Source organism: Orbicella faveolata, unplaced genomic scaffold, assembly GCF_042242905.1.
Source record: "Orbicella faveolata isolate gen_17 unplaced genomic scaffold, um_ofav_v1 contig_46, whole genome shotgun sequence".
Lineage (NCBI taxonomy): Eukaryota > Metazoa > Cnidaria > Anthozoa > Scleractinia > Merulinidae > Orbicella > Orbicella faveolata.
Window position 1 is genome coordinate 13,319,678 of NW_028301576.1, and position 12,460 is coordinate 13,332,137.

Consider the following 12,460-nt stretch of genomic DNA (forward strand, 5'->3'; position numbering starts at 1 on the left):
AAAACATAGGTTTCGATTGAGTATCTTTTGCTGGCCGCTTCTGTAATATAGTGTGACCTAAACAAAGAGAAACGATTCTGTATTGGGGATATCTGCAAGGAGAGAATGAAGCCATTTAGCAATGGGTGACCAGTTTTCCTTTTTTAATCTTTGTACTGAACTTTCTTCATCGGCAGACATTTGATTCTCTGGTTAGTAATTATCCAATATTCGGCAAAACGCAAAATTAATGGTTTATCCTCGAGATTGTCACTTTAACAGGTAACCATATGCATTCCCATACCTTTTCATTTGAAGTGAAAACATCAAACTTAAGAAACTTAAAAACCCTTCAAGCCCAGAAACTAACGCTTTGTAGTCATTTTTCACGCTTCAAAAATTCAGTATTGAAAACATTGAGTCCTCACACCTTCTCACCCAAAAAGCAACTAGTTAGGAAAGATACTATGCACTACCCAGTCACACGATACATAATGATTCACAATCATCAATTTCTTCAAATTCTCATATTGCCTTGTTCTCCTTCACAAGCGAATAAAAAAATTTCTACCTATGACGCCAGTTTTTCATGCAGATTGCATGAAGAACTGAATGGAAAACATGGCATTCAAATAAACGCATCTGCAAAATGGCTCCTTTTTCTCTCTTTATTTATTCTCCTATGGCTAAGCATTATTTACTTTCTCTAAAGGTGTCTGACAGTCAAGCAGTAAAAATACAAACACACTGCTTTATTCGACTGTTGTGGTAATACGTCGTTTCAGGTTGAATGCCCTTCTTGACGCGTGGTTTTGCAAGTAAACAGATGCAACTGCTGTTGTTTGTGCAGCTAATCCGTATGAGTGACACTCCAAGAAACTAGATCAGAATAAAAAAAAAATTACCAAAAAAAACGGATTATTTTGCAGTTTCTCGTCACTGGAAAAAGCTCTGTAAAAAAAAAAAAAAAAAAAACTTCATCTTTTCGACTTATTCCTATAAGCGATGAAACGGAGCTGTATACCGACTAATTTACACGCTATGAATTGGGACATCGGTTTGAACCGGCTAAATCAGGGGATTAATCGATCAATCCCACAACGCGACCGATTCGAAAAGCTCTGTGTCCGCCACACAGATGCCACTCGTCGGACCGAAGTTTGTAGATGAAAACGCCGCCCCCCCCCCCCCCCTCCCAGAAAAATAATTCAAGAAATGGCAAGCAAATTATATCTGCAGTACTTTAACAACAAAGTAACTATCTATCACCAATCATTTTGTAATTTTCACTGCTTATTTTTTGGCAGTGTAGTTTGAGATTATTTAAATTCAAACTGAAGGACAGACAATTTCAACAGGAAACCTCACCGAAAATTTACAAAACTGAAATCAAAATGTTCGCTAATCCTGGGTTAGCTTAATCGGGCTTTGAACAACTCAGCCCAGATATACAAAGAGTTAATGCACTGTCCCATCGTCAATTTTCTACTCTTCTGTGATCGACAAAAGGGAGAAGATGTAGCAGATTTTAACTCTCCATTGTCCCTAATTCACTCTGTTTCCCCATCTCAGCGGAGTGAGCATTTCACAACAATAGTTTATTCAAAGTTTGGGGGGGGGGCAGACAGCGTGAATTATGGGCAACTGGAAAATAGAGAATATTGCTTTAAAGATGCGTCAAGTGGGTAGGTCGTTAACCGTGAATATATGATGATGATAGTTCGAGTTCTCTCTTCCTTTGCTATCGTGGGGCCGGAATTAAGCGCATTTTACAGAAGTTTAACAAACCTTGCTGAACAAGCAGCCCCCATTTAGAAAATTAAGTTATAGGCTGCCTGAAAATACCGAGATAATTATTATGTTATGCCTGTTTCTCTGTTGAGTTATCAAGAGAGCTAGCATAGTTTCAGAGATAGATATTTTACAACTAACGGAAAATCCAGTAGAGTTGCTTTTGGGTAACGTTTTTCTCCCTGGTAGCTATCACAGGTTCATAAACACATAGAAAAGCAGAATTTGGAATGCTAAATTAAAGATTACTAAATAGGAGGAAGCTGGACGCTTTTTTCAAATTAAAGATAAACAAAACCGACGCCGACACATTAACATGCGCCTGATTACGTTGTTAAACAAAGGACGTAATGTATCTACTTTTATGAAAAGCAAATTCGCAACAAATTCATTTTGTCTTTCGATTTAATTACCATTATAGTCTACATTAAACAGACACTTCAAAAGGGAAAGGATATACATATATTCTGGAATATCGTCGCTTCACAATGGTCAGGAACTTCCTCTATCTGGCTTTATTTCTGGGATTTTTAATGAAACAAAAAATATCAGCATTTCAACTAGTAACAGAAAACGACCATGTTTTGGTCGGCCATGTTTTTCAACAGTTATTCGCCAGAGACTGGTTTAACTGTATTCAGGCCTGTCATGATGAACCAAGATGCATCTCGTACAACTACGAGAGATCAGCAGGCGCTAATGGTCTGTGTGAATTGAACGACTTTGGAGTTGCAAGCTTGGGTGACAAAGACAAGTCCCTTTTCGTGTCGAAGGGCTTTGTATTTCAGCAGATAAGGGAAATAAAAGTAAGTACCATAATTTGTCAAACTTGCGTAGCGTTGAGATACTGGCCGCCGGCAAGTGTTTCTCTGTGCGGCTTAGAAAAATTGGCTTCATATATGCCTTATTCTCAGGCTGCGGGCGCAATATGGCGTCCATCACCGTACGCGACTGCTTGAACATTCTTTTGTATAGTCCAGTTCTGGTCCTCTCCCTGTCACGCAGGGACACCTGTCTACGCTTGCTCCCGCTAAACCAATCAGAGCTAGTCAGAGCGCAGGATGTTGAAAACGCAAAAATTCTGGGAACAGCATTTTGTGCATGAGCTGTTAGGTAGACGTGAAATTGGCCTCCCTCCAACAAGGGCGAAAACAAATGAATTGATCGAAAAACGTGAATGCGAGAGGGTTTGTAATCGTTTATACATGTATTTATTCAATATTAGTTACGACTGGCTCTCCCTAGCGTTGCCTGACAGAGAGAGGGCCAGAACTGGACTATATTTTGTAGAAACACAACACACGAATTGAAGCCTTACTGTCAATTTAGAGAGAGCTGTGAAGGTTTAATTGCAAAATTTCTTTTTCGGGTCGCCGAAAAAAGAATTCTATAATTCTCAAAGCTGCTTACTCGTCAGGCGAGTCATTAAACCTTCTCATAAAGCACTGAAATAAAGCACGCTATGAGAGAACTCGTTTTATTGTCTGGCTAGCTCCGTGAGCGGGCAAGATTGCTCTGCGATTGGCTAGCGAGAAGGCAAGATGGCGCTTATCTTGCATGCCCGCGTGGGATTATCTGTTGTGTCTCGCAAGAAAATTGTTCAGTCAAGATGGCTGGATATTGCAATTGGCTTCGTTCTTTTTTTTTCACGCAATGAAAGATCTTGGCCAACAAACAGCCATCTCGACTTCAAGCTTGTCCAATAACCCATGATATATTACCACGTCATCTCAGTCATCTTTTCCTGGCTATGAGCCTTTCAAAACAAAATTGTCTATCTAGAGAAGTTAACGTTTTTATATAAAAAAATTCGTTCGAACGTCTGTTTCGAGTGTAATATATTCGTAACCGGAAGTTGTGTTAAGCTGTTGTATTACCCAAGATGCTTGGAGAATAAAGTTGTTGTGTTGAGCAAGCCTAGTCAACTTGTGTTGTTATGTCACCGAGCCATACTTTTGCTAGTATGTTTCATTTTGGCGACGAGGATGGGATACTCTACATGCACGAAGACGCATGAGAAATCCAGTGAAGTTTTGATTTTCTCTGTGTGAGGAAAAAGGTTTGTTTTCGACCGAGGCAACTTGATCAAAGTTTGAGCACGTGCTATCAAAATGGCGGGAATTGGATTGTTTGGTCGTGTTGGCGAGTTCAGCCCTGAGCGAGAGACTTTTCGTTCCTATGTGGAAAGAATGGAAATGTTCTTCGTGGCAAATAATATCATAGAAGAAACAGGCGAGGGTAAAGAGGAAGCCAATCTCGCAGTTGCAAATAGAAAACGTGCTATCTTTCTGACTGAGATTGGACCGGAAGCATATTCTACCCTGAGCAATCTGCTGGCACCAGTGAAACCAAAAGACACTCCTTTTGCGGACATTGTCAAAGCATTGGAGAAACATTACAATCCAGCGCCATTGGAGATAGCAGAGAGTTTTCATTTTGGAACTCGCTATCAAAAACAAGACGAATCCATCAGTGACTTTTTTGTGGCCTTGAAGAAGTTATCGATTCATTTTAACTATGGAGAGTTTCTCAACCGAGCTCTGAGAGACCGTTTTGTGTGCGGATTGAACAATCCCAAAATACAGAATAAACTTTTGAACACCGAGGATCTTTCTTTTGAGAAAGCGTGCCAGATTGCCAAGTCAATGGAAATGGCAGAGAAGAACACCCAAGAATTCCGTCCTGTCAGCGCAAGTGGTGACAGCCAAGGCATAGTAAATAAACTGGAAACTGTAAACACTAAGGAACCCTCATGTTACCGGTGTGGTGGTAAGCATGCTGCACCTAAGTGTAAATTTAAGTCAGCAAAATGCTACAAATGTAGCAAAGTAGGTCACCTTGCATCAGTTTGTCGCAGTAAAGATGTTGAGTCTAGCTTGAAAACAAAACAACCAGGAGCTAAAGGTACTGTTCATAGTGTCTTAGAATCAAACACAGAAGGTTATGATAATAATGATGAGTTAGGTATTTATTCCATGTATGCAGTTGGTACAGATAATCCTACCAACAAAAGTTATACTGTAGAAATGACCATAAATGGTTCACCATGTGCAATGGAAGTAGACACTGCAGCTGATTACTCAATAATGAGTAAGAGCACACATTCTCAGAAATTCAGTAATTTTCCACTTCGTCCATCAAAAGTTGAATTGAAAACCTATACGGGTGAAACCCTTACAGTGTGTGGTGAAATGCTGTGTGATGTAGTGTACAAGGGCCATGAATATACATTGCCAATTATTGTAGCTGATTATGAGAAAAAGCCTACTTTGCTGGGAAGAAATTGGTTAAACCATATAAGGCTTGAGTGGGGTGAAATATTTAGTTTAACAAGATCCGAGTTGGAAAGTGCCAAAAGTCAACTTGATGGATTACTAGTTAAACACAGTGAGTTGTTCAAAGATAGCTATGAGGGCATGAAAGAGTTGGAAGCACACATCACCATGAAAGATGGTGCAAAGCCCATATTTATTAAGCCACGTAGGGTTCCATATGCACTAAAAGATGAAGTTGAAAAGGAGTTGGATAAATTAGAGAAAAATGGGGTAATCGTTAAAACTGACAGCTCAGACTGGGCAAGCCCAATAGTAGTTGTGCCAAAGGCTGACAAATCGGTTAGAATTTGTGGGGACTACAAAGCAACCATCAACTCAGCTGTTGAAGATGAGTAGTATCCCCTTCCCACCCAACAGAACTTGTATGCTGCCCTCTCGGGATCAAAATTTTTCAGAAAACTTGATTTGTCGCATGCATATGCTCAGCTAAGCGTTGATAAAGCAAGTCGTGAGTACCTGACAATTAGCACACATAAGGGACTCTATTCCTACACCAAATTACCATATGGGGTTAAATCAGCACCTAAAATATTCCAAGCTAAAATGGATATGATTTTGCAAGGAGTAGAAAAATGTGTGTGTAAGCAGCATGACATTCTTATTGGTGGTGTCAGTTGGCAGGAGAATATCAAAATCCTGGCTGAGGTATTGGAGAGGTTGCATAAATATAACCTGCATTTGAAGATGGCAAAGTGTGAATTTCTGAAGAGGGAAGTTGTCTATTTGGGTTTGAAGATAGATGCTGAAGGTTTGCATCCAGTTGAGGAAAAAGTAGATGCTGTAAAAAGGGCACCAGTACCACAAAACGTCAGTGAGTTGAGATCTTTTTTGGGCATGGTCCAGTACTATCACCCATTTCTACCAGGTTTAGCAACCACACTAGCACCATTACATGAGCTCCTCAAAAAGGGTGTTCAGTGGACATGGACAAAAGAGTGTCAGCAAGCATACGAAGCTTGTAAACAAGGTCTCACCAGTGATGCACTGTTGGTGCATTATGATGGGGACCGTGAACTGAGACTTGCTTGTGATGCGTTCAGCTATGGAATTGGAGCACTTATTAGCCATGTGATGGATGATGGCCAGGAGAGGCCAATAGCCTATGCCTCTCGGACACTGAGTTCAAGTGAAAGGAACTATGCACAAATTGAGCGTGAAGCATTATCAATTGTTTTTGGTGTAAAAAAATTTCACCAGTTTTTGTATGGGCGTAAATTTATCCTGATCACTGATCATAAACCATTGTTGGCAATTTTCAATCCAAAATCCGCTATCCCCACACTAGTAGCAGCTCGAATGCAGAGGTGGGCTCTAGTACTTTCGGCGTATGACTATGAGATTGAATACAAAAGATCTGAAGACCATGCCAACTGTGATGCTCTCTCAAGGCTACCACATGAGGACTCCACAGTGGGAAGTGAGGGTGTGGTCTACAGTGTGAGTGTAATTGATGATGATTTTCCAATCACTGCAGAAGATATAGGAAAGGCAACCCTTGTAGATCCTGTACTTGGTAAGGTACATCAATTTGTGATGTCAGGTTGGCCAGAAGGGTGTCCTGATGAGACCCTCAAACCCTATCATAATAGAAGAAATGAGCTGTCCTGTGAACAGGATTGTGTCCTTTGGGGCTCTAGGGTGATTATTCCACCAATCTTTAGGGCCAAAATGCTGGGGCAGTTGCATTGGAAACACCCTGGTATATGTGGTATGAAAGCAATTGCTCGTACATGCATGTGGTGGCCAAAAATGGATCAGGAAATCGAGAAAGCAGTGAGAGTATGTACAGTATGCCAAAATGTTAGAAATGCCCCACCCAGTGCACCCCTGATCCCATGGAAGTGGCCAACTAGACCATTTCAACGGATCCATATTGAGTTCTGTCAGAAGGGTAATGATTACTTCCTTGTAGTAATCGATAGCCACTCAAAGTGGATTGAAGTGAAACATATGAGCTCTACAACTACTGAACGGACTATTGATGAGCTCCGTTTAATTTTTGCTACTCATGGTTTACCTGAAGAGGTGGTGTCTGACAACGGACCACAGTTTACGTCCATTGAATTTGCCGAATTCATGCGCAAAAACGGCATCAAGCACACGTTGGTTCCACCCTATCACCCTCAATCTAATGGGGCAGCGGAGAGGTCTGTGAGAGTTGTTAAGGATGCTTTAGTTAAACAAGTGCTTGAGGGTAAAAAGGGCATCTCTATGAAACACAGACTTGCTAATTTTCTATTTCGGTATCGCACAACCCCTCACAGTACAACTGGTGTGACCCCCGCTGAGTTGATGGTGAAGCGTTGCCTAAGAACAAGATTAAGTCTGATTAAGCCTAATCTGGCACAAGTTGTAGAGAATGAGCAAGAGAAACAGAAAATGTATAAGGATTTGAAATGTAAGAGGGAAAGATCCTTTGTAAGAAATGACAGGGTGCGGGTACGAAACTCGAGGGCTAATTCTAAGACTGATAAGTGGATTCCAGGCACTGTAATTAAAGTTTGTGGGCCCAGAACCTATGTAGTTAGGACAGGACACAAAACCAGATATGTGCACACTGATCACATGATAAGAGCAAATGATAATGTACCAGATGATGTCAGTGACCCAGATGTCGTGCTGCCTGAATCAAGTGGTCAGAAAATAAATGATGATAATGTGAATCCTCTCGATAGTACTTCTGAACCACATGTAGATCTGCCTGAAAACGAGGATACTGTTGTATCTCCGTTAGTTGTAAGTAGTCCACTTACAGTTTTGCGAAGATCTCAAAGGATTAGAAAACCAGTTGTTAAACTTAACCTGTAACTGTAGGTTATCACTATGTCTTGGGTATAAGTGCATCCTGAAAATCTGGGGGAAAGCAGTGTAATATATTCGTAACCGGAAGTTGTGTTAAGCTGTTGTATTACCCAAGATGCTTGGAGAATAAAGTTGTTGTGTTGAGCAAGCCTAGTCAACTTGTGTTGTTATGTCACCGAGCCATACTTTTGCTAGTATGTTTCATCGAGTAACCTTTTATTGGTGAATTTCCTTTTTATTATATGGGCCAGTAACAAAGAAATTCTGCCCATCAATACCACCATTTTCATCGAGTATTCTTAAATAACTATTGTACAATTTGTAGTTTTGGATAAGTATGTAAGCCTTCCTTGCTAATGTCGTCTTCACTAAACATTACTTGCATCATACCCGCCATATTTAGATTCTCATTAGTTAAGACCATCATTACCGTCTGTATGTAATATTACACTTGAACGAACAGCAACTTAAATACATATCTTCCCAGGAAAATATAATTCAAAACTTTCAAAATAAATCGGTGAGCTTTCACAAAATCAGATATACAGTGTCATTGTTACCGTTTTCGGCCCTATGTGCCACGAGGCAACAAGCGGACAGTTAGTTAGTAGTTTCATTGTTACTGGTTATGATATATTTCATCTTAACTTTATATTACAGCAGGCACCTCCTCCTCCTTCTGACTCTTTCCAAACTCATTCTCAGCCAGTGACTTCCCAACAGCCGATCCCGACGACTGGTAAGTGTCGCGACTGATTTCATACGTTGTTTGAGTCCTCTTTAAACGTTTTTGTGCAAACCGAGAAAATTTCAACCAAAGTAAGACTTTCGAATCAACGTAAATCAAGAAACGTGAACATAACGACGGCCCCTACTAAATTCACAGTACTTTTTGCGCGATTTAGGACTACGTGGAAAAGTTGAAATTAACACAGGCTAAGACGCATTTTTAGCGATAATTGCGCATCAATCCCCAACAAAAATGCTAATGCCATGAGCTGTTTTAAACTGCTTTAACATTACTTTTGGGCTCCTGTACATCTATTTTCCTGTTAACTCTCTAGTAAGTCAAATACTTGCAAACCTCAAAATTTGATAGCAGTATAATTTTCTGCAAACAGGGGTAGGTCTTTCAGTTGTTAGCTGTTAGTGGTTAGTGATGTTTTGCTGTTGTGGTGTTTTGCTCCTGGTTTTAGTCAGTGCGTTCATTATAATTAAACTTGATTTGGCCATTGTTTCGACCCTTGCGCGCATTCTTAAGGTTTTTCCCCAGTATTGCATTGAGCATCCCTACTGCGCATAATTTCACGCGTGATTAGCGCGCGTGCATTAAAAAATGGCGGCTTTTTTTTTACAGCTGGACCTCGCCATAGAGATAAATCGTCATTTTCTCGCAAACGAGTATGGTGACCTATCATTTTTCTCTTTTGTTTTGAACTGAACGATAAATTTCTCAGTATAAAATAAATATGGACCAGTTCTCAATGTAAAACAAAAAGCAATCGTCGGAAACGTGAATTTAGCAAGCAATCATAACTACAATCATGGTGCTATTATAAGGATTTATATGGGTATAAACAAGGTGCTTTTGCTCCTAAACGAACATGGGGACCTCTCATTTTTATTTCAAAATTTAAGTTCCTATAATATAAACAATCGATAGGCAAAGTTTCACAAAAATCTCAGTGCTGGTTCTATTTCAGCGAAATGATCTTAAAGAATAGTGGCAATCCATTCATGCGTCTTCTGGTGCGCGCATGACTTTTGCTCACTTCTTCGTTCTTCTTCAAATACAGTCAATCTACCACGCGTTTACGTTGAAGTAAAATCCCCATTCAAGTCCCGGGACCCATACGCGTGGCACTCACTTCCCGATTCGTAATGAAGAACACAACGAACAGACCGCAGTTAGGGGCTCGAACCCAGACCAGTCCATGACAGTAAGGGCACCTCACCTGCCATTAATCATGACTTGAATGCGATATCTCATTGTTCAAAGCGTTTCATACAAGGATGGCTCGGTTGGTTCCACACATTTTCTTAACGATGCCAGCATTTAACTTGGAGTAAAACAAAGTTGTAATTTTCAGCTTTTAGTATGTAGCCACGTTGAAATAATTTGGGCATGCCGGGACAGACTCGCGATAACGAGGTCAATTGGATTGGCCTGACGTATCTATTAATCTGTTTCATTCTAGATTCATTTTCCTGTGCAAGCGCCGGTGAAGGTTTCCACCCAGACCCCAGTGATTGCTCAAAGTTCATCCGGTGCTATCGCGGTCAAGAATATAGACCAAGCTGTCGCAAGTATCTTTTGTTTAACCTGAAGCGTAAAATATGTGATTGCGAATAAAATGAACATCAGATAACAACATGCTTGACGAGAATAATTGTTAAAAAAAAGTAGATTTGTGTTTAACAAAATGAAGAACGCATAGTTTTATGCTCAATGTACTCACCCTGTTTTCCCATTTTCTGGGCTATCGTACTCCAGTCCTTTCCCACTGCTTTTAACTTTTGATGCACTGACCTTCTCCAGTTTTGTTTTGGGCGCGCACTTTTCCTTTTATCCTGGGGATTCCAGGAAAGGGATAAGCGATAGGCGATATCTAATCTGCATTGTTCTTATGGATACCCTGGGTACCAGAGGTTTCTTCTCGCGCGCGGCGGACTGAAATACTTTAAAACCTCTGGCACGCAGGGTATCTTCTGGACTACTTCTTTCAAAATGGAGCATATGCCTTTGGTCCTAACTAATTTAAAGTACAGCTGTAATGTCTTGAAATCAGACTTCTTCTACAGTTGTTCTGTTTTGTTCAGCTGTTAAAATGTTCGAGCTCGAGAATTTATACTTGAGCCCGGTATTTTTAGCTCCAAATTGCGAATATCAGCGAAAGATATCTCCTTGGAGAACTCTTGAATACGTATCGGAAGCTCGACATCAAATATTTCGCTCCATGTTACTTACTTAACTGCCCTTGACACAAACCTGTCGTCAGAATACCTCAAGTACAAATTAGCCTTAAGGAGAAGGTCAATATTAAAAAAAACGCATATTCTTTCTCAACGCAAATAAGAATCTCGCACTAAATTTTGCTACTCGTCGAGGGTTCAGACTCTCAAGTACCTAAAATTTGACATCGTTGCCGCTATTTTGAACAGTACTCAGCAGCCAAGCCACGTTTTCGTGACGTCATTCCGTCCAAGCGATTTTGTCGAAATGGCTTCCGACAAGACCTTTAACTACCACTCAAGATTATGGCTGTTCTTGAGCCGTATGATTTCGAGCTAGACGTGCCCCAAACCCCGAACATGATAGCAGAGAAGATAGTAAAGTGGATAATCAGTTGAAAAACAAAAAAAAACATTTTGCTGACCTTGTGAAGGATGCTAAGTCAGTTGAAGGTTTTCCTGCTTCCCGCCAGTTTTGATTTGGAAAGAGGCTGAAAGTTCGGTGAGTGGAAAAACCCAATGTTTATTTGCTATAGGTGGAGACAGCCTACAAACAGCGAAGACGGAATTACAAGTGAATATATGAAAGACAATACAATCTTCGGGTATATTGCGAACTCACAAAGTGACCAGCTTCCAGTTGGCATGATCGCTCAGTTGGTAGAGCACTGCACCGGTATCGCAAGGTGGCTGAACACAGTTTTTGATACCTGTGTTTCATTCACCTTTTTCTCTAAAAGCCTTGATCTCTCGGTCGCCGAAAATGGCAGCAAGCAAGTTAACAACACAAACTTTGATTTTTTTATGGTTAGGCTGACGTATGTGCCGTTGCCATGGCAACACGAATAAAAATAAACAGGCCTTTAAAATCGGTTTTGTTTATTTGTAGAAAATCTAGCCATTAGATTTTCTTTATAATTTGCATGCAACAAGCTTGTAACGATTCTCACAAGTTAACACCATTTTTGCTAATAATTTAACAGAGAGATCTTTAATTATCCCTTGTTGAAGGTTTACTGGAATATCTAGAGTTTCCTATGTTAAAGTTCAATTATTTTCAATATTCCAGTTACTTATTTCCTAAAGTATTTTCGTGCCAAATTTCGTGAAATTCTAATGAGTGGTTCTCGAGAAATAGGCGTATTTCCGAGAGTGCAAATTTTCATTCAATCGCAATTCTTTGACTTACTACGCATGCGCTGCATTTAACTGGGTTCTTTCGGTAACAAAGAAAAAGCTGAGAATTGCTGAGTTCTTTCCATCTTTACCTTTTCTAACATATATGTGTGATAAAAGACTAAAGCCATCAATACACTGCGTTCAATTATAGAGACAAATAGCACAGATAGTGCGAGTGTTGAGTAAATAAATTGATCGCTCTATTGACGGCATGTTTGTCTTTTGCAATCCTTGTGCTCGCGCTGAGTTGCATCAGCAAAAGCGCGCGCGAAAACTGTGTTCGGCCACCTTAAGCTGAGTGTATAACTGGGATGATCAGTCATGTCTTCATGAAGATGGAATAATAGGGAACATCTTTCTAAACTTTCTTATGCATGGTGAAATGGGTGCTTCATAACATTTGTCTCTACTTTCATGTAGCG

The 12,460-nt window shown here is 40.2% G+C and overlaps 1 protein-coding gene across 1 annotated transcript; it reads left to right on the forward strand.

The window, feature by feature from the left end:
- Window positions 1-2,218: 2,218 nt before the first annotated feature.
- Window positions 2,219-10,397, forward strand: LOC149098496 (uncharacterized). Its single transcript, XM_089278393.1, has 3 exons — window positions 2,219-2,576; window positions 8,568-8,646; window positions 10,106-10,397. The coding sequence occupies exons 1-3, from the start codon at window positions 2,259-2,261 to the stop codon at window positions 10,258-10,260; spliced, it is 552 nt and encodes a 183-aa protein (XP_089134519.1). The 5' UTR covers window positions 2,219-2,258; the 3' UTR covers window positions 10,261-10,397.
- The last annotated feature ends 2,063 nt before the right edge of the window (window positions 10,398-12,460 follow it).